Source organism: Medicago truncatula, chromosome 7 (genome assembly GCF_003473485.1).
Source record: "Medicago truncatula cultivar Jemalong A17 chromosome 7, MtrunA17r5.0-ANR, whole genome shotgun sequence".
Lineage (NCBI taxonomy): Eukaryota > Viridiplantae > Streptophyta > Magnoliopsida > Fabales > Fabaceae > Medicago > Medicago truncatula.
In genome coordinates, this window is record NC_053048.1 from 27,886,278 (window position 1) to 27,910,258 (window position 23,981).

Consider the following 23,981-nt stretch of genomic DNA (forward strand, 5'->3'; position numbering starts at 1 on the left):
AGGGAAGAGACTTGAAGATAGATATATGATAATATTGAAGAGATTTAGGAGAAGAAGAAGGCCAATCAACGTGCTCTTTTTATATAAAAAAAAAAAACCAAAGGATTTTATTAAAATATTATTCTAAGCATGAGATGTGCAAACAACAGAAATGAACATCTACAATACATCAATCACAATCAATTGCAGGATAGTTGATTCTTCATGACCATTTTTTCCAATTATAATACTAATTGATATTACTTTTATCATTTTCAGTTTAATATATTATACTTTATATTTATGATAAAAAAGAATGCACTAATAATTAATAAGGACACTCAAAATTATTTTTCTCTCTCTTTCACTTATACAATTTTTCTTAATAAGTATAAAATGAGCCAAGGACTAAGTTAAAATGAGATGGAATGAGTATTTTGTTTCTTTCCAAATACTTTAGAAACAAGCCATCCAAAATACATGTAATAAAGCACAAAACTCCCTCCAACTTCCAAGAAGTCCATTGAATAAGTTTATTCACGATGTAATAAAGCACATCTTTCCAAATACTACAACACAATCAACAAGAATATGTTGAGCTCTCTCATCCTTCCCACATCCACCAAACATCTTTCCAAGTAATCTGTTTTTAAGCAAACACAAGCAAAAAGAGACATCCTCAATGTAACAAGCTACTATGATCCAACAACTAATATGCATATTTGACGAAATAATCACCACTATCATCAAAACTCCATATCCACTTGTCAAGAACACTAGTCTCCAAAGAAACATTATGTAACAAGCTACTACACTCTCCCATCAATTTTTCTTCTCCCACAAAAAGAGTATGTATGTTTCCACCTCCAACCACCACCATTGCCCCCACTTGTGCCTACACATATAGCCGCTGACACATTTTTGTCTAAAGTTAAATGCATAAGTCTATTGAATCTCTCTCTAAGCAATCCCCTTCCAAACACTGTGCAAAAAAAGGTACATTTCTCATTATCGACCATCTGAAAAATAAAACCGTTGGATATGAGGGAAACGACAACGTTGGATATGTCACATGACTTTTAAATTGAGTTTTTTTTAATTGTGTATGTTGAATTTATAGCTCACGTTTCTCATAATAAACACGAGTTCTCATCAAAAACCCTCATTATATTGCATAAATCTATTTGTTGTTAACAAGATTTTCATGATGAGGACGCATTTCTCATATGAATATGAACGATATACATATGCAAAGACTGAAATAAGAACACAACATTCAAACACCCTAAAAAAAAGGATATATCCTTTTTTCACTTCCATTATTTTTTTAAAGGAAGGTTATGTTCTATTGGAGGGGTAACCTTGGCGCAACTGATAAATTTGTTGTCATGTAATTGGAAGGTCACGGATTCAAGTCTTGAAAACAGCCTCTTGTGTAAAAAACCCGGATCCTGCGTATGCGGAAACTTTAGTGCACTGAGTTGCCTTTTTTTTAAGGTTATGTTCTATTGATGTATTTACATTTTCACAAAATAAAGTTGCACACAATAAAAAGTCAATATCAATGAACATGGCTATAGAATACATAATTACAATTTAAACCAAAATATGAGAAATATTGATTAAGAAATCTAGCAACTCATGATCTTTTGTCCCTTTTTTCATCATTCATACTAGTATACTTTTTAGAAAGCCTAAGAAGAAGATACTAGTAGGAAACCTTTATAAGCGCCTATGGGCTCCTTTAAGTTCCTAAAGTGAAGGCAGATGATATAAATAACATTGAGTGGTCCATGTTTCATTCAATAATGATAAGCAATAACATAAGTACTTATTTTAATTAATCATGACTTAAGCAAATGTTTACTACTAATTTACTATTCAATCTCACGCTAGAGAAAGAGGTTAATTATTCTCTTTCGTTATTAGTCCTAAAATTCACTTTTTTGTACTTAATTACATGTTGTTTTCTAGTCTTATTGTATTGTTTGAAGCTAGTGTTTGACTAATCAACAAGTTATTTACTTTCTTAGCGTTCTAATAAGATAAGTGAATCATTTGTCAAAAAATAAGATAAATGAACCTTCAACATCAGTATGGTTCTTCTTTACTATGGCAAAATTAACAGTTTTACTTTTTTTTACTCATTGATATTAATACTTAAGTGATCATTTTATCTTTAATCTTAAGGAATTACTTTAAGTGATCATCTGTAAAAAAGGTCGGTAAATTTGATTTTGAAAAAAAAAAAAAAAAAAATCAATAATAACTTTTTAAATTAAAACATTCGATCACATTATCCCATTTGATTTTCTCAATGATTCACTCCAATATTTTATTTCTTTTGTTATATCAATGTTGTATATTAAGATCGTTTCTGCAGAAAATTCTGAACCCCAAATGATAATGTTGTTATCTTATAAACTCATAAGCATGTTAAAAAACAGTAAAGCCTTCACAAATTCACATTTGAAGAAGTGAAAATATTACAGACAGCTATAACATTGTTAGGCATGATGGAAACATACTTTTACATGCTGCAGCACAACTGAAGAATTTTTTAGTTATAGAATTTTTACGTCACGAAACCTTTCTTCATGCATATACATGATTATGTTTTTGTAATGTTTGAGTTGAAAATGACAAAGACAAACAATGCTTGTTACGGTGGAATTGAAAATGACCAATGATGGTAGTTTCAAATATGGCGGCAAATGTAAAAGTAAAAGCAAAATTGCATCATAATAGTATGGAGATGGAGATATTTCGTGATGTGCATGTAAAAATCTTAGTAATTCAATTACCTTGGGCGCATTACATGGCTTAAGTTATGGATATATTATAAGAAAAGTTATGGAAGATTTAGTACTAGAGAAGTTTGTTATTATTATGATATAAACCAAGGTGTTGGTAAATTTACGATGATGAGAGATGAAAAAAAATCTGGTCAGGTTGACCATTTACTTGTGACAAATTTTAAAAAAAAATGTTTATTTTTTCTTTCACTCGGATAGATCCTACTACCACTTGTCGACAGATTACTAAGGGTGCGTTTGGACATCTAGGATTTAGTGATTTTGGTGGCAGAAAGTCACATGACTTTAGTGTATTTTATTGACAAAATCACGGTACCTTTCTTGTCTTAAAGGTAACTACTCCGAACATCTATGTGGTCTACCGCAACCACAGTTCGGTTGCAACTACAAAATTCAACTTTTGGTAGAGGGAGAGGGAGAGCAATATAGGAAAGATATTGACAAAATCGCGGTATCTTCTCTTTCTAAAAGGTAACGACTTTGGACATGTGTGGTCTACCGCAACCACAGTTCGGTCACTGCTACAAAATTCGTGTATAGAGATTGATAGGATATCTAAGAAATCTCTAATGTGAGACTTTTAACGTATCCTTTAACAATATGTAAAGTCGCTTATTGTTTCTCACTATTGGTGCAAGTCTAGGTGACAACATGTATATCTTAAAATTAAGAGAATGTCTGTATATAAGCAATCTCAAAATATAATTCCTTAACTTCAAAAAATGAATTTATGCAGCAATCTAGATCTTAGGGTGACAACATAGCTAAAATATTACTAGTAGTTTTTTTTTTTGAGCAATATTATTACTAGTAGTTGCAATGATACTTTGCACTTCCTTCTCATTTAATAAAAAAAAAAAAAATCAATTATCGGATTTTTTTAAGGATAAAAATCAATTAGATAGTGTAACATTTTTTTGTTGAGGATTTAGATAGGGTAACATTGTTCAATTCTTTGTACCAAAAAAGAAAAAACATTGTTCAATTCTTATTTAATGGATACATGTTTGGTTCCGATTCCGTGAAACGAATACTACCAAACCAAACCGACTATTTTTAATTGACTATTTTTGAGTCTTTTTTCTCAAAAAACTGAAACACACCCCATTGTTGCGTTTGATATGCTAAAAGGTAAGTACTAGACATAACAATACAAGACAGAAGAAAGTGTTGTTTCTTCTAAATAGAAGCTAAAACTAAAACCAATCTCATAAAAAGATAATATTAAACAGAAACAAGTGCTCGACTGCTCGTTGTAAGCACCCGTGGAAAAACGGCGCTGGTTATTTAAAAATTCAAAATGAAACATTCTTAAAATTTATGTTCAGAATAATAGTTTGTTATCAAAATCTACCACATACTAAACAAAGCGATTAAAAAAAAATTAAGCAAATGCAAATAAGCTTTATCTAACACCTGTGCAATAGAAAATGTCATTTGCACTCTGAGGCTTTGTCAAAGGCTATAATATGATCAAAGAAACGAAAAACAAAATCTGCATATATGATGACAATTCCATTCTATCAAAGTTACTTTTCCTTTCTCATCAAAACTAACAGTATTACAACTTTACATCTAACATATGTATAATGTAGAAATCGATTGGTTCAAAAATAACTTACTCTGATGATGCTACTTGTATTTATCCATTATCCTGTTAGCCTCTTCCAAAGGATCATCCATAGGTTTGGTTGTAGTTCCTCCATTCCCACTAGGTGGTCCTTGATCTTTATTGAATGCTAGGTATGCAAAGTATGCAAGTCCTATGGTAGCCTATGAACAAGCAATGTACTTGTGTTAACCACAAGATATAGCATTGAAGTTTAATGCTTCGAAGTACCCTAAAGTCTTAACCATTGGGAAACTTGTTGTCAATTACGGATTGCAGAAAATAGTGATTTGTTCAAATTTTCGAGACACTATAGTGCACATCTAGATTTATAGCCGTTGTTTGACAATAGTTTGTACTAAATAGCATATTCCAGAACAATAGTGATTTGTTCAAATTCTGCCATAATCATAGCCACTATTTGTTACAGTAGCTTTAAGTAAAAAATTCAACCCAACAAAAGGGAGATGACGTATTCTTTTCTATGCACAAGTTCTCTTCAATAACATGATATGGCCAGTACATGAAAGAACATGACAATTGGTTTCATATGAATATTTAGCGGCATAAAAGTTCAAAACAATAATCTGAAATTTTAATTCGATATGGAAAATGGATGACTTACCAAAATAAAAAAAGCAGTAGAGAGGAGAGACTTGAACACAAAAAGCAAAGCACTCAAAGCCACAAAAGTTACTGAAATCCTTGCTATTGGTCTTGGTACAGAATTCTAGCATCAGCAAAAAGAAGACAAGAGAAACATGAAGAAAAAAAAAACTAGAAGTTATTCTACTATTTCGAACAAAATTGAAGACAACAGGCAGTGTTTTCAATCGCGGATCGCAGAAAATAGCATTCCGTTCAAATTTCGCTACACTGCAGTGCTATAACGCCACAATTATAGCCGCTATTTGACAAGATTTTGTACTAAATTGCGTATCGCAGAACAATAGCAATGTACTAAATCACGTATCGCGGAACAATAGCAATTTGTTAAAATTCCGCTACACGAGAGCACAAATATCCGTTATTTGACAACACTGGAAATGGTAATTCTGACTTACAGGAACTAGATTTGTGCCTGCATCAATTCCATCCTTACCAACTCTCCATGCATTCTGCAGAACTATCTCGTAACCACAAAGATAATAAAAAATGAGCAATAGTTAGGTTTCCTGGACAAAAGCAACGTAGCTAAAAAGAGAACGATAAAAAATACAGCAGCCAGGTTTTATACAGAACAACTCTTGAAAAATTAAGTGTTCCGAATTCTGAAGGGCATACAATTAACACAAATAGCAAGATATTTCAATGTTTACCAACTCTTAGGAACTGTTTGGATAAACAAGTTAACTAATCATATAAGTGTTTACAGTGGCGGAGCCAGCCAAAAAATTTTGGGGTGGCCGCCATCTCGCCATCAAAATAAACTATAATATATAAATCATATTAAACACAACACATTTAAGTCGTAATAAACCAACAGCAAGATCAGAAAGAGTAGTATGCAAAATAAGCAAATCAAAATAGGAACATAACAGCAAGATCAGAAAGAGATACAATGAATTTATAAATTATAACAAATCAGCAAGATCAGCAACAATCAAAGTAGGTACAGAATAGGTACAAAATAGGAACATAACAGCAAGATCAGCAAGATCAAAGTAGGTATGCCTCTGTTTATTTTGGATTTCTAAAACAAATTTGTAAAACTATCATCAACAAAATCAAACTTCTGTAATACAAAGCAGCTTAGCCTTAGCATTTAGGAAATGGAAATTTGTAACATTAAAACTGTATTTAGGGGATTAAGATTAACCCTGAACTATGATTTCACAATATATAAACAAATAATGTTAAAACTGATATTCTAAGTTTAAAACTCAGCCTCACTTCTAAAATTTCTGCAGGTTATATGAGTGAAGTCACATTCCTCTTTTTTTACTTCATGATATTCAAATCTTTCCTAAACCACACAACCATCTTGATCTCATGACCTTTGAAAATATTACTGATTAACTAGTTTTGTTTGATAATCAAACATATTGATTTTGTTATGATGGAATTTGAAATAAAGTGTTTTACATTTGGACGAACTTATTCTCAAAGCAAGTTTGGAATAACAGCTATTATGATTTTCTAATCCAATGCAAAGATTACTTTGTATGACGCTAGTCAAAGTGATAATCAAAAGCAATTAGCAAAGACAAAAACCAAATTTGTAAAACTACCATCAACAAAATCAAACTTCAATTTCACATTACCTAATTTACCTTACAATTTACAAGAACTAGGGTGTGTGGAAAGAAAGATGGAGATAGCTCTTTAAACACAACACAGAAGAGGGAGGAGGAGGAGGAGTAGGCGAGTGGTCGCGGTGGCTGACCGGCGGTGTTGTGGTGGTTGTCTGTGGATTGGATCGCGATTTTCTTTGTTGGGGGGAGAAGAAGAGAACGCGTTTCTCTGTTCTCACTTGATGAAAGAGAAAATTGATGACCAAATGAAAATTGGATTGGAAAATATTAGTTTTAATGAAGGGCATAATAGGAATTTCCATAAAAGGATGGGGTGGCGGTGGCTCCCCCTTGCCACCCCCCAGTTCCGCCACTGAGTGTTTATATACAAGCTATTTCTGTAACAAAAGATAAGATAAAGTCAAGTTGTTCTCATATAAGCTATAAACTGTTTTCATAAGCTATCCTAGAGAGCTAATGAAGATAAGCTGAAAATGGTTTATGGAGATGTCATAAGATTATTCTATAAGCTCTTCCAAACAGTCTTAAAGTGCTTATGTCATTGGATAAGCATAAAGATGTCAATCCAAACAAAACCTTAATCATACATGGTGTTTTCGTTTCAAAATAGGATGCCTCGTCACGAATGATAAACTTAAGACCAATTGCTAATCTCATGTTTGATCCCACATGAATTTTCAAAAGACAAGCAATTATCAGGTTTAATCAAATACAGTAATCATCACGAAAGGATCATATCTTCCTGGTGGACATCGACACACGAAAACTATGAACATTTTAGGATTAAATTTATATTTGAATATTCTCTGTGATATTTGACTTGGCATATACAAGGATGTGGCACAAATGCATCCAACAAAGAAACATCAATGCCAGAAAATGGCTACTAGCCATTTTACATCCCAAAATAATATTTTTCTTGAGATTTGAGTTTGATGCTATCTAGCTCTAGTAATCCTTAGCACTGTTTTTTCTCATTGTTATGCAAATGCATGACATCAGAAAATAGTGCATAAGATTCCAAACATAAAAACCCGAATTAACAGAAGATACCACATTACAGAATGAAGGTACCACATATTTTAAAGGTTTTTGGTGAATTATAAGCTTTCTCAGAAAAATAAACATGCATTTCAGGAAAAAGTTTTACTTCATTGTTAAATTAACTACAGAGAAATACAATAATTTGTCGACCACGCTAAGATAATGTAGTATGGAACAGTCATTTGAGAAAATCCAAATGAATGTCACTACTGCAAATTGGTAAAGATGATGAACCATGTCCATTAACGAGTTCAATCTAGCACGAGGATTAACTAAGGTGTGTCTTGTAACAGCCCAACATGTATCGGTATCCAAAACCGACACGACACTGAGACATGTGGTTACATTCAATAAATCCATTTTTTCAAATTATTATAGGTGTCAACATGTCGGTGTTTAGCATATGTTTGGATTGGCAGCAAGATTGGCAAAATCACAATGAGCCCTCGTGGTTTTGACAAAAGCTAAACCTTAGAGCTCACAAAATCACGGTGCCACTGAACTCACTGTCATGTCCGTGTATGTATTTAATAGCTGTTTAATACCGTCATGTCTGTGAAGAAGTAGTTCCTTAACTATTTAATACCAAACTATACACATTTCTCCTTCAAAAAAAAACTATACACATTTTAATGCACCTTATTTCAATTATCACAGTTTCTTCAATTTTATTCAACACTTTCAACTCTCGTCTATCGATATACATACAAAAAATTACACATGAGTGGAAGGCAAGGCAAGCGAGCAACAAGCTGCGCCGCTCATCCTTTTTGTATTGCAAAACTAATCCTCGTAAACATAACTCTCATAAATTTTTTTGCTAACATCAAAACTAAACATACCACAGAAACAAACAACTGCAACGAATCAAATAATAACCTACTAACAAAACATGAAATTACCAAAATCTATAACCAAAATCTAATTAATCAAACTAAGAGAAAAACATAAATCCGAAATAGCATGATTAAAAAAAAAAAAAATGAAAGTTGAGGCTAACCTTTAGATAAATTCGATTGCTCTGCAAAAACTACGAAATTGGAGCGAGGTTTTTGGCTTCTGGAAATCTTGAATTGGGTATTTGGCAATAAAGTTTGCTTCTTTAACTTCAACAGAGAATTGGGTGAACGAAATTGATGATGGGTAGGAGCCAAAGTTTGATTTTGACAGCAGATTGGAACAGAACTAAAGTTGCGAACAAAACAGTTAGCAAACATTTTTGTTCCTTAAATGTAATTGAATATGCAAAAAAGCAAGGGTAGTTTCAATTGAAGAGATTAGACAATGTGGTTTTGATTGGTTTTAGCTTTTAGGTTCACGTGGAAATGGAACAGAACAAACATTTGGATGAAGACAAGAGGGAACTGAGTAGCATATAGAAGGGTTGCTCTTCTCCCATTGTTTTTACTTATTTCCGTCAAAATAGTCGAGTGTGAGTTAACAACATGTGTATTTTGAGTTAACCCACGTATGTGTATTTTTAGCGTGAGTTAATCCACGTAAGATAGAAATGAGCAAAAACAGATGAGAGAAGGTCAATTCTCATATACATGTCTTTGTTGTTAGTCTCGGAAAGCTGAGCTCAAAGTTAGTGGGCCCTTAAGTTAGTCTTGAAGCTCAAGAGTGACCCAAATTTATATGCATAGTTATTGATTATTTCTTTTTGGCACAATTACACTTTTAGTCCCTTAATTTAATTTCAGGTAACAGTTTGGTCCTTTATCTTTTTTTCATTTTAATTTGGTCATTTTTCAAATCTAATATTCTTATGCAAACATAGACGAGGATCATAGATTTGAAAACTGGAAGACCATAAGAAAATAAAATCATGATTTTTAAGCTTAAAAATGTATATGAAAATGAACAAAAAGAACCAAATTGAAATGAAAAAAAGATAAAGGACCAAATTGTTACCTAAAATTAAATTAAGGAACTAAAAGTGTAATTTTGCCTTTCTTTTTCCACCCTAAATATCTCTCACGCGCCTTTCATAATCTTCATTTTGCATTCATTCAGATTGTACATTGCGAAAAGTTTTGGCTATTTTAAATTATATAATTTGAAAGTGTTCGATAAACATAAGAGAGAAAAAATTGTCATTAAATCACATTATATCTCAAGAGCAAAAACAACATAATTTAACTACACTAATTTCAACATTATAATTTAACATCGTAAAACAACAACAATAATAATTGTAACGACATAATTAAACAAAAATGTGATTATCGATTAGTCAAACAAACTTCATATGATTCCTCCATTCAAGGTAGTGGATTAAGGAGTTAGGTCACTTGATCGATTGCTGAACTATTAGTGCATCTTTACTCACGCACCCTATTTATTTATTTATTTTTTCTGAAAATACCATTTGTTTGGATTATATAATCTGAACTATGTTTTGAATTATATAAGGAATAAAACTTTGCTCATGTCTATCAAAAGCTTGTAAATATACAATTTGGATTTCCGTAACTGAAACCTTTCAAAATTGTTCGGACAATATAATCTAAAATGTGTCAAACGCCCAGAAGACCATTTTAAAGGTTGTAGTGTATAAAATGACACATTTTAGATCACATAAACCGAACCTTAAATAAACATTTTAAATTATATAATCCAAATTGTGTCAGCAGAGAGACAAAATCTGCGTTGTTTAGCTTGCACATTTTTTTAGCAAAATGAGGAAACCAGATTGATTTTAACATGCATACAAGCAAATTATAAACAAAAAATAATTAATGAAAGCATATGAAACAACACACATGTAGCATAAAATAAAAACAGTGTCACTACTATCCAAAGGTTACAACCAAAAGATTCAAGCAAAAATTAAAACAACATATAAATTATTCGAATGATATAACACAATCATAACACTTCTGGTAACATGGCCACCCCTAACACGTCTATGATGATAGATCTTTCATCCCTAAACCTCTTACAAAATCACATGTAAACTTTCACATGTCAGACTTGCTTGCTCCACCGCACCACCACCCATCATGTCTAGCCACTAATGGACTCCCTAATCCTCTACAACAACCTTGTCAGGGGATTCTTTTTGGATGGCGTCGGGATTTGAATATGATCCGGAAGAGGTATGATGTAAGGATGTTAAATGACAATGAACCATCTCATATACCCATATGTTGTCTCTATACCAATTGGATCAGACATGCCTAAATGCTGCTTAGACAACACATAATCAAGATAATGTAGGTAGAGCTAACTGATCTCATGCCAAGTCGTTGTGGGAGGTGCAGAGTCATGTCAATGTTTGGGGATGGTCTGGACATAACCAACTAGCGCAACACCCCCTCCGACAGTTATCAGACCATGCGAGGTTATGTAGATGTTTGTAGCCAGTGAAGTCCACCAACTCGAATGACATCTCTGAACCATCACTCTTGCATCATATATAACCTGCACCTTTTTTTGTCGTTCACACATTTTAAATTGCTAGCAGTAGTCATCGAAACTCTGTCATTCTTAATGCAGTCCATATCTGAAATATGCAAAATCACACACACACACACACACACACACACACACACACACACACACATATATATATATATATATATATATATATATATATATATATATATATATATATACGGTTAACAAACATCCACGGAGTACCCAATGACAACATACACTAAATCAGTTCGGATTATATAAAATGAACTAGGAATAATCTGGTTTAAATTATATTGTCTGAACATATTCAGTATTTCAGAAAAGAAAAGAAAAAATGAACCTAACACTGGTGGTTGACAATGCTTGAAATGTGATCCTTTTGAACAAAAAACCTTCAAGAATCACAAAATTTGGATTTTCGAATTTTAGGGTGTGAAAGAAAGTGTTAGGGCTTAAACAAAAACTATTGAAATGAGGAGATGTTTATGATTTTGAGTTATATATAGGAATGATTCAACTTATATAATTCGAAACGAACTAATAAAGAGTCCGGATTTTATAATTCGAACAAATAATATTTTACAAACAAATATAGGACGCGTGAAAAACACATAAGATAAAAAAAATAATAGTCTTAAATCACTTAACATGAATGGTTTAGTTGTATCACTTTCTATTGAATTAGATGATATGGTGTCTACAAAATTTGTAAAATAATTTATGTTCTCTACAAAATGTCAAAAAAATCATTATACAAATCAATATAATTTCATGAGCTTATTCTTAATAAAAAAAAAAACCAATAATTCAATGATATACACATATATAAACAAATCAGAGGTTTAACACACATGAATTGGAGGCATAAATACACAACAACACGGTGCAATGATGAAATTAGTGCTGAAGTCACAAAACTAATATAATATTGACAAAACAATATGGCGTCTGACCATTTAGCTTTGAGAAGGTCAAACTATATTCCTTCCTTTTGGCCGAAATCAAATCAGGTGTCGTTTGTATACAGTTTTTACGATTGATGAAAACATCCGCTCTTATGCATTGGTGTCCACGTGTAATTATTTATTTTTTGTGACTTGATGGTGCTTTTGTTTTTATGGCACTAGTAACTGTGTAATCCTTGGGTGCTGTCACCATTTGCCCATCTTGTGCGGGATGTTCAACCCTTGTTATTATGAAATTTCATTTTGGCTTGTTCAAAAAAATAAATAATATATAATATTGACAAAATAAACTAATATAATTAAATGAGTAAATAGACAATTACCCCTGAAATTGTAAGTTTCGTCAATTACCATCCTGAAATTAACAAAACTTCAATTACCCCCCTAAAATTGCACAACGTTAATCAATTTACCTCATCCGTCAAATTCTTCTGTTAGTCAACATGACGTTTTGCAAATATCCCCTAAAATTTTGCACTTATGTACAAAATGCCCCTTAAATTTGAAAATTTATATTTTTTTTCCTCATCTTTAAAAGTCAACTTTCCTTTAACACTAAACTAACAATTATGTTTGCAACACAAAGCAATGCAACACTTTTGTAGAAGATTCTAATCCAATTACACTTTGATGGTTTGATTTCATATAGTGCACAGTAAATGAATATTCCTCATTTTCCATATTATCTATAGTAGGAAATAAATAACTCACTAAGATAAGCTTCTAACCAACATGCAACAATATGAAATGAAAATTAAACACTTCAGTGGCGAGAGACCGCACCTTCCGGAATAATAAAGTCTGGTAGTACTAGTTCATCCGACATTTCTGGTAGTTCATTAAACAATTTTGCCTCTGGTAATGCATATTTCAAATGAACCACCTCTTTAATATCAGCAACAGCTGCACTCAAAACTTCAGGAGAAATGGATGTAAGCTGAAAATAATATCAGAATCATAGAGTTTACTACGTATCCATAGACAAATTTTATGAGTCAATGACCAAAAGAGGAGCTTTAGGCCAACCGCATTAATAAGTCTCTGAATTCAGTGAAATTCCAGTCACTTTTAAGGATAAGAAGAAAAAAAATATAAATTTTCAAATTTATGGGGCATTTTGCACATAAGTGCAAAACTTCAGGGGTATTTGCAAAACGTCATGTTGACTAACAGAAGAATTTGATGGAGGGGGTAAATTGATTAACATTGTGCAATTTCAAGGGGGTAATTGAAGTTTTGTTAATTTCAGGAGGGTAATTGACGAAACTTACAATTTCAGGGGATAATTGCCTGTTTACTCGTAATTAAAACATTTTATTGTGAATTGTTTTTTATTTATTTCTTTATGTTTGCTTCTCGTGAATATTTTATGGTTGCTTTCCTAATAATTGAATTCAGAGCAAAAGTTCTGATAAAAGGAGAAAGATAAGTGTGTTGTGCCATTTTTAAGGGATGTTAGTTGTCATCTTATATGTGTTTCTTTTAGGTAGTGTTATAGTCATATTGAAATTGGTTGCTCCTTTGTTTGATGGGAGATAGATTTTTCCTTATGACAAATGCATAATCTAAAGCTATTGAGTTCAATAGGCTCTTGATTGGGATTTGGAAATAGAAAAATCAAGTGAGATAAATGATTCATAGTGCAATACAATAAACAAAATGTATTAAACACAATTTGATTGAAAGAAACTTCTTCAATGAAATTGTGGAATTTGTTGGGGTCGGAAATCAAATGAGTAGTTAAATTCTACATCGATTGACTAAAAATTAAGGAAATGTTAGATTTATAAGAGAAGTGATCTATATACCTAATGTGTAGCCCTTAACGGTGGCATTTAGGATGCACAAATGTTAAATTTGTGTACCATGCACAAGTTTTTGTGAACCATTGGATCATATGAAGAACATGTTATTACAATAGACTCTCAACACTTGATCAAATAACTTCATGGCTTTCTCTCTCTATGTCTAAGAAGAAAATAACTTCCAACCAAGAACAAAAATAGTGAACAACAGGATGAAGAACAGAAGAAGTTTGGTAAACGGCAAATTCATATGTTTCTACGTTTCTCAATAGAAGTTATATGAAATCAAAGTTCCAATTCTACTCATGGTTATAGTTTCGTGTCAAAATCCCCCTTCTGATTTCTCCCATTTTTTGGTTTATTAAAATTTTCTTAATTTTTTGTTGTTTTTCTATATATCAGCAAGTGTAAGAATGAGGACTAGACAAGTGAATTCTAACAAGATCAACCGTGCATGCTTTTAGGAGAGGTTTATGCATGATTCTGATGGGTTCTGGATATTTTCCAGAAATATTAAAACATGCATACACACACCAACTGTCAGGTTTCTCTATCACGGTTGATTTTTTCAGATCTCGAATGTTACATTAACATCTCCAGTGGAGTAATGACATAAACAAACAGTCATGAAACAAAGTAATGAAATTATTCCAAAAATCATCATTCAATTCAATGAATCAAAGTCATGAAATCAAAGCAAAAAAAGGATATGCATGAGATTCTAGATCTGAATAAAATTCTCCTCAAATAGCATTGCTTAAGACATGAATTATTATTTCATTTTTTATTTCTCAAATTATAAATTTTTATTTTATTTAATGAAATTAAAAATAAAAAGCATGAAGAAGAGAATGAGACGGGTTTGATGTTGTTGCTGGTGGTGGTGGGTTGGTGGGGATGGAGGAGAGGGAATGGTGAAAAGAATCTAGTGGTGAGGGTTTATAGTAAATCTATGTTATTCATTTGATCTAATAGTCACAAAAAAACTTGTGCATGGTGCACAAATTTATTACTTGTGCATTTTAAATGCCATCGTCCAAGACACCTAAAAGACTTTGACATCAAATCTATCAAAAATCTTAAGGCATTAGGAATAAGAGTCTATTCTCTTATAAATCTACGAAAAATGCTAACGAGTGCCCTATAGATGTGCACTATAGTAATGACACTTGACTATATTAATATCTTAAAGAAATAGAGGATGTATTAGATTTAGTATCCATTGAAGATGAAATTGATAACAAAGTGAATAAACGCGAGACTTTGGATGAATGGAGGATATGCTGTGTCAAAAGTGTGCATTCATTCATACCTTACATTGAATAGTGAAAAAAAAAGAAGTAAAAAGTTTTGTAAATGGAGAGTAGTTTGAGTTTTTCTATAGCACAACAACCATATTTTGGTTTTCCTAAAAAAAAAACCCCTGCTATTTTGGTTGTATTTGGGATTTGATAGTTTACAATTTGTTTTTGCAAAAATTGCACAAGAGATTGCAATTTTCTTATAATATATTTTTTTTTGTTAAGTAGTCTAGTGGTTATAAATTCACCTTTTTAAAGTGAATAAGTGGGATGTCCGAGATTCGAACCCCGACCCTTGCATAAATTATGCATTGTCCCTACCAGCTGAGCTAAGCTCAAGGGAACTTCTTATAAAAATTTTATTGTGAGTTGTCTTTTGTTTTTTTCTTTATATTTTTATTTTGTCTGTTCCTACCCAACAAACCTAACCCAATAAAAATGGCCTGTAAAATGAAGATACCTCTAATTATGATCGGCTTAGAATTGAACATCTTGATTGTGATTTGAGTGACACAACAAATCTTAATTAAGCTTTGATTTGATCATAAAATTTGAGTTAATTCGACATACCCAACCTCCAACTAAAAGCGAATTATAAGGTGAAAGACGACTCTCATTTATAAACCCATTTTTAAGTTACACTCATCAATGTTAAATTCTTAACACCACGTGCAAAACTCTCTACAACCCAATTTTTTCTTTCACAAAGCTCAAACCAAAGACATACTTAAAGAAAAACAAACTCTCAGATACGTATACTAAGAATAATTATGCAGTCATATATTTTTAAGGAGACCCCTTCAATTGAAATATAAATTTCTTTAAAAAAATAGAGAATGATAAGTTATTATTAATATATAAGTAACATTAATAATCAATTACAACTATTTTAAGTACGATTTGAATCATGTTTCGTAAAATTACAAAAATTAAACTCTTAATACTTAGTTGACACTTCATGTACAACTGAAATATTCTTTAGGTAAAAAGAATAAAGGGTATTGTCACAAGTTTGTACCATTCCCTATAATAATTAGAATAGCTTTTAGGAACAATAGAGTTGATTCTCATCTTGTAGACTGTGTTTACAGGTATTGCCTTCAGCTTCTTAATGATTTTGGCCATGACTGCCTCAACAATGATCATTAAGGTAAAAGTGGAACGAAAAGGGGATTCTCTTATAAATACCATTGTTAATTATCAACAGGTTTATAAGTAGGATTGGTTCTTGTGTTTTCAAGGAAAATGGAGTATGGTTTGGCTACTTAATTAAGAAAGGGCATCAGATATAAATATTTACATAGAAAACAGAAAGAATATTTCATATTCCAAATAAAAAATAAACCCTTAGCATGGAGGTGCCATCGTTCAATTTTAATCATGGCTGTAAATATTGAGAGAGAGAGAGAGAGAAAATGTAAAGTTGTGATGAATGATGGATTTTTTAAGTAATTAAAATATTTTAGTTAGGTAAAATTACTTGGCTAAGCAAAATATTCTAAGATATGAGGCATATTTGAAAAGTAGAGTAGATAAATCTTCATTTATAAAAAAATGGAGTATTTTTTTTTGGTAACTATGTTATTTTGGTAACTATGTTAGTTTTAGAAGTGTACGAAAGAGTCCCTTGCGTTTAACTTAGTTTGCAGTGACATTGCATTATACATGTAGATGTCATAGCTTGAATTTCGAATTTTCCATTTATTCACTTCAAGCGATGGATTTTTAACTACTAGACTTTTTGAAGGAAAAAGAAGAAGTGCATGAAACAAAGCGACCTTGTTTTCAACTAGTCTATCGTCTAGAAAATTCACCTCAAGTGGGAGTTTGGGGTTCGAACCCTAACCCATAAATATATAATGTAATGTCCCTATCAACATAGCTAAACTCATAAGGCCAACAATGTATAATGTTTTTTTTCCTAACAAATTAAAACGGTGTATGATTATAATAGGAGTTTGATAAATCGTGCTAGCCTTATGGCAAAGTTTATTCAAAACTCCACCATGGTGTATTTTAGATAAGGTACAAGTTAACGTAGTCGCTTATAAGTTAGTTAGAGTAGTTTTTTTTTTTTAGGGAGTTGGCTAGTTATAGCTAATTCTCACAACTTTGATTTTATCCCACATTGTATCATGCATAACAAATAAAATGTCATAAGTTTGATTGCACAAAAAAAATCAGCTAAAAAGCATCAGCACAATTAATATTCCTTAGACGTAATATGTAATAAATAAGAATTAATAATATATCAATATCTTAATGATTATTCATACACTAGGAACACTAAATTAATACAACAATATCTTTGTAGACTAATTTGTGGAACATTTTAGTCAATCGAGGACTAAAAAATCCACATATACATTCACTTAGCGTAGGTAATTTGTGATGAAATTTAGATTACAAAGACAAATTATCCTAGGTACTATTATTTTGTAATGGTGTAAATTGAACCATATTAAATATGATTTCATGTGACAATATTTTTTTATGTTGACGCAGATGCTTACAAAGCAATTCTAATAATCTTCAAGCAGCTATATCTAGGGGAATCTGCTTTGAATGAAAACTTTGAAAACAAGGGCAAAATGCCAGAAAGCAATGCAATCAACCACTCTTTCAAATTAAAGAAGCACCTCGATTATCAACACAAATAAATATATAAATGGGGGGTGCAGACCATATTAGTGACTATTTTGAGGAAAACAATGCAAAAACACATGGGGGGTATGAGCTAGTTTTAGTGTCAAACAAGGTATACATGATTCAATGTTGCAGAAAATATATATATGTTTATGGTAAAAGAACAGAACCCCGAGGTAGAGGAGGTGGTGGTGTTGGTTTTCACTCCAAAATCTTATTAAAAGAAAAAATGTATTGTCTTCTTTTCTTGCTTCTCAACAAAGCAAGTAGTTCATGATCTCATGTCATGTCATGTGTCCTATTCTTAAAATTTGTTTTGCTCCTAAATTGTAGTTTAATTAGTGATTATTATTAGAGTATAGTGAGAATAAACTAGAGTTACTTAGTAGAAAGTTAGTTAGGGGGTTAGTTACTCCAAATCACTGTAAATAAGCTACACTTATGTACTATTTTACTTCTTTTATTCATTCATTTTCTACCTTTGTAATGACTCCTAGAGAGAGAATTACACAATCTATCTTTCCATTGCATTTGATCTAGAACCATGGAATTCTTTGATTTATAACAATTATTTAGTATCACAATGGTTAGATGAAATCACAATGACACCATAATATTTGGACGCCTAAATTTTTTCGCAAAGTGTAGCTTTCGTAAAAGCGTGAATGCTAAAATTGTTAGATGAGACACATTTATCCATATTAAAATCCAAAACCTTGCAACATATGTAAATTTTAGTGATGTTTATCACTTCATCTATAAACAAATAAAAATGTTTACGGTAACTCATCTTAATTTTGTCAAACTCACCCCACAAACAAAACTAACATAGATGTCCTATATTTATAACACTTTTGATTTATTCATTTTTTCTTTTTAGGGGTTTGTTTATTCATTATAAATAGGACGTAATGCTCATTTCGAATAATTTTCTAATTGACTGTAGTTGATGATTTTATTTAAAGACTTGTATATAGTCTTTTTTATGATTTTATTCTAACTGATTTTATTATGCATTGTCGCTATCAACTGAAATAAGCTCACAAAGAGAGACATGTACATAGTCTTAATTAACTCTCGTCTGTTTCATATTCAAAGTAAATTACATCATGACTAAAATAATGTATTATGACTAAAATTTCCTTATGCTATCATTTATGATCAATCACCTTATACTATACTTGCAACGAAAGTTGTTAAACTCAATTTTTTTTTTTTTTTTTACGTAAACTTGTTTTTTTAAAGGTAGAATCGAGTAAACTCGTATGAGATATGAATTTACCTCATATTAAAGTAATAATAAAATTTCCATATATACTCAAGAGATTTTTTTTTTATGGTATGTGACCTTCTCTATTTTAAAAAAAAAAGTCTACTTTAACTTATCGTAGTTTAGACCATAGAACTATACCTGACCTATTCCTATCCCTATTCACCGTGATTCTGAGCATGCATGTAATGATAGACAAATGTAAAAATACTTTATTTAAACCCTAAAGAGACGAATAATGTGAGAGAAAAAGAAATATTTCAAACAAAAGTATGAATGAGACTGACATGAGAGACACAAGCAATATAATAGTCCCCCTAGTTCAAGAAAGTAGCTAGAGATAGAGACACAAACAATGAAAAACCAAGAGTTGATATATACCTATAGACATGGTTGAGTTTTTCATGCAAAATTGCTAATGTCAATGCAAGATTGCTAAAGTCATCTTGAGCAACCACAACCAAATGTCTTCTCAACCTTTCATCACAAACCACCATCTTCTCCTCCTCCTCCTCTTCACACTCCTCCTCCCATTTTCCTTTGCTTCCACCAATGAAGTTACTATCTTACTTTCATGGACACACACAGCTTCAACCAAATTCCCTTCATCTTTTTCCAACTGGAACCCTTTGGACTCAAATCCATGCAAATGGTCATTCATAACTTGCTCATCACAAAACTTTGTAACTGAAATCAACATCCAAAATGTCCAACTAGCCCTTCCTTTTCCTTCAAATATCTCTTCACTTTCCAGCCTTCAAAAGCTAGTCATTTCAGGTGCCAACCTCACTGGAACCATTCCACATGAAATTGGTAACTGTCTTAACCTTATTACCATTGATCTTAGCTCAAATAGTCTTGTTGGTGAAATTCCTTCATCTATAGGAAACCTCAAAAATCTCCAAAACTTGATTTTAAACTCTAACCAATTGACAGGTTCAATCCCAATTGAACTTGGTGATTGTGTTAATCTCAAAAACCTTGACATTTTTGACAATAACCTTAGTGGAAACCTTCCTATTGAACTAGGGAAACTTTCAAATCTTGAAGTTATAAGAGCTGGTGGAAACAAAGATATTGTAGGAAAGATTCCAGAAGAGTTAGGTGAATGCAAGAATTTGACTGTTTTAGGACTTGCTGACACTAAAATTTCAGGTTCATTACCTAATTCATTAGGTAAATTAACTATGCTTCAAACAATATCTATTTATAGTACTTCAATTTCTGGTGAAATTCCTCATGAAATTGGTAACTGTTCTGAGCTTGTGAACTTGTTTTTGTATGAGAATGATCTTTCTGGTGAGATTCCTTTTGAGATAGGTAAGCTTGTGAAGCTTGAAAAGATTTTGCTATGGCAAAATAGTTTTGTTGGTAGCATACCTGAGGAAATTGGAAACTGTAGTAGTTTGGAGATTCTTGATTTTTCTTTGAATTATTTCTCTGGTGGAATACCGAAAAGTTTAGGAAAATTATCGAATCTTGAAGAGCTTATGTTGAGTAACAATAATATTTCTGGTTCGATACCGGCTTCAATTTCGAATCTTACAAATTTGATACAGTTGCAGTTAGATACAAATGAGATATCAGGTTTGATTCCAGTTGAGATTGGAAAGTTGACGAAGCTGACGGTTTTTTTCGCTTGGCAGAACAAACTTGAAGGTAGAATTCCATCAGAGTTAGGAGATTGTGTAAGCCTTGAGGCTTTGGATTTGTCTTATAATTCACTCAGTGATAGTTTACCTTCAGGTCTTTTTAAGCTTCAAAACTTAACAAAGCTTTTGTTGATTTCTAATGATATCTCTGGCTCTATTCCTCATGAGATTGGTAACTGTAGTTCTCTGATTCGACTCCGGCTTTTAGATAACAGAATCAGTGGTGAGATACCAAGAGAAATAGGGTTTCTTAACAACCTTAATTTCCTTGATCTTTCTGAAAATCATCTTAGTGGTTCGGTGCCGTTAGAGATTGGAAATTGCAAAGAACTTCAAATGCTGAATCTAAGTAACAACTCTCTTTCTGGTGATTTACATAGTTTCTTGTCTTCTCTTACAATGCTAGAGGTTTTGGATGTTTCAATGAATAATTTTTCTGGTGAGGTTCCTATGAGTATTGGTCAATTAACTTCACTTCTTAGAGTTATTTTGAGCAAGAACTCTTTCTCTGGATCGATTCCTTCATCACTTGGGAAATGCTCGGGTATTCAACTTCTTGACCTTAGCAGCAACATGTTATCGGGAAGCATACCACGGGAATTGTTTCAAATTGAAGCACTTGATATTGCTTTAAATTTGAGTCATAATGCATTATCTGGAGTAATCCCAGAAGAGATTTCGGCTCTTAACAAGTTGTCTGTTCTTGACCTTTCACATAACAATCTTGGAGGGGACTTGATGGTATTTTCAGGCCTTGAAAATCTTGTTGCTTTGAACATTTCATACAACAAATTCACTGGTTATTTACCAGATAGCAAGTTGTTTCATCAGCTAGCAGCAACAGATTTAGTTGGAAATCAAGGTTTGTGTCCTAATGGTCATGATTCATGTTTCATTGGAAATGCTGCAATGACAAGGATGTTAAATGGATCTAATTCTAAGAGGTCAGAGATAATTAAAGTGGCCATTGGATTGCTCAGTTCTTTGACTGTTGTAATGGCAATCTTTGGAGTTGTTACGGTCTTTCGAGCGAGGAAACTCGTTCGAGACGACAATGATTCTGAGATGGGAGGAGGAGGAGGCGATTCATGGCCTTGGCAGTTCACACCATTCCAAAAGGTAAACTTTTGCGTGGAGCAAATCCTAAAATGTTTGGTGGAATCCAATGTAATTGGAAAAGGGTGTTCAGGGATCGTTTATCGTGCAGAAATGGAAAACGGCGATGTCATTGCTGTCAAAAGGCTGTGGCCAACAACAACGGCAGCCACTGCCACTGCTGCAAGATATAATCATAGTCAAAGTGACAAGTTAGCAGTTAATGGAGGAGTTCGCGATTCCTTTTCAGCCGAGGTAAAAACTCTCGGTTCAATTCGCCACAAGAACATTGTTAGGTTCTTGGGATGCTGTTGGAACAGAAACACAAGGCTTCTTATGTATGATTACATGCCAAATGGGAGTCTTGGAAGTTTACTTCATGAAGGAAGCGGTAATTGCTTGGAATGGCATATTAGATTCAAGATAATACTAGGAGCAGCTCAAGGCGTGGCTTATTTACACCATGATTGTGCTCCTCCTATTGTTCACAGAGATATTAAGGCCAACAACATCCTCATAGGTCTTGAATTTGAACCATACATAGCTGATTTTGGACTTGCGAAACTTGTTGATGATGGAGATTTTGCACGATCTTCAAGTACACTAGCTGGTTCTTATGGTTACATAGCTCCTGGTTAGTACTACTCTTCCAAAAACATCAAATTCTGCTATTCACTTTTATTAATATTATCGTAACGTGGCCGATGTAACTGCAATAACGGCCATTTTCATAAACAATCGCTTGATAAGCGCTTATGCTAAACAGATGTTTCACATGCATGTTTTCTATTTAGTTGATATTTTTCTAAATCTTCTTTTAACTCACGGTTACTTGTTTTTCTGCATGTTGAAATTCGAAGAATATGGATACATGATGAAGATAACCGAGAAAAGCGATGTATACAGCTATGGTATTGTTGTATTAGAAGTACTAACAGGTAAACAACCAATTGATCCAACAATACCAGATGGACTTCACATTGTTGATTGGGTTAGACAAAAAAGAGGTGGAGTTGAAGTGCTCGATGAAAGCTTAAGAGCAAGGCCAGAATCTGAAATCGAAGAAATGTTGCAGACTTTAGGTGTTGCTTTGTTATGTGTAACTCCAAGTCCAGATGATAGACCGACAATGAAAGATGTGGTCGCAATGATGAAAGAGATTAAACAGGAGAGAGATGAATGTGTGAAAGTTTTCGATGGATCTTCTACAAATGATCAACATGAAAGTAATCGTTCTAACGAAGAACAAGTCGAAGGGATGAAACATTCATGTCCAACATCAAGCAGCAGCAACACAAATATGAAATTGCATTACTCTTCTAATAGTTCTACAACACTAAAGTAACTTTGAAATAGTTAATAACAGCAATGTGACTAGGGAACTAGAATTTCTTAGCATGAGTGATTTGGTTTCTATTTGATTTTAAGTGCTTCAGCTTCATAATTATGGTTTGATTGTGTATAAGGATATTTTAGTTTTAATAATTGTGAGATTTGAAGTAATCTTTCTTCATTACTTTTTCTTTTCTTGCAAACTATATCAAGGAGGATATATAAACCTTTATGATCTCATTATATATATGTAAGAGTGCAGTTAGCTCAAGTGCCAAGATATATCTTAACTTCATAAGGGGTTTGATCCATATACTATTTAAATCTAGCATATATTTCCTTATATAACAAATAGAAATATATATTAAAAAAAAAAATAAGAATATAAATAAAACAAATCCTTTTTTTTATAAGAAATGAGATTTTCGGTATAGGAATAAACAAACTATGGATAAATCTAAATCTAAGCGACTCTTTCTTAAATCTAAGCAATCTTTTCGTAGGAGTTTGTCCCCGATCCAATCGGGGGATCGAATTGATTATAAAAACATGAGTTTACTTTATCGATTTATTAGTCGCCAAGGAAAAATATTATCTAGACGCGTGAATAGATCAACCTTAAAACAACAACGATTAATTACGATTGCTATAAAACAAGCTCGTATTTTATCATAGGCTGCAGTAAACAAAACTTGGAAGTCAAAGATGGTAGAATGATGTAGGATGAAGATTTTCAGCTGAACAACTTTATATCTTGTTGCGAATTCGATGAGAAATCACACCAATAAC

The 23,981-nt window shown here is 32.3% G+C and overlaps 2 protein-coding genes across 2 annotated transcripts; one reads left to right on the forward strand and one right to left on the reverse strand.

Annotated features, from left to right (window-relative positions):
* Positions 1-4,199: 4,199 nt before the first annotated feature.
* LOC25498433 (uncharacterized) lies at positions 4,200-9,075 on the reverse strand. The gene is made up of 4 exons (XM_013593349.3): positions 8,704-9,075; positions 5,469-5,530; positions 5,030-5,134; positions 4,200-4,568 (listed from the first exon to the last, which is right to left on the reverse strand). The coding sequence occupies exons 1-4, from the start codon at positions 8,918-8,920 to the stop codon at positions 4,428-4,430; spliced, it is 525 nt and encodes a 174-aa protein (XP_013448803.1). The 5' UTR covers positions 8,921-9,075; the 3' UTR covers positions 4,200-4,427.
* A 10,314-nt stretch (positions 9,076-19,389) lies between these two features.
* On the forward strand, positions 19,390-23,363 carry LOC25498435 (LRR receptor-like serine/threonine-protein kinase RCH1). Its single transcript, XM_013593351.3, has 2 exons — positions 19,390-22,494; positions 22,721-23,363. The coding sequence occupies exons 1-2, from the start codon at positions 19,578-19,580 to the stop codon at positions 23,203-23,205; spliced, it is 3,402 nt and encodes a 1,133-aa protein (XP_013448805.1). The 5' UTR covers positions 19,390-19,577; the 3' UTR covers positions 23,206-23,363.
* Positions 23,364-23,981: the final 618 nt, after the last annotated feature.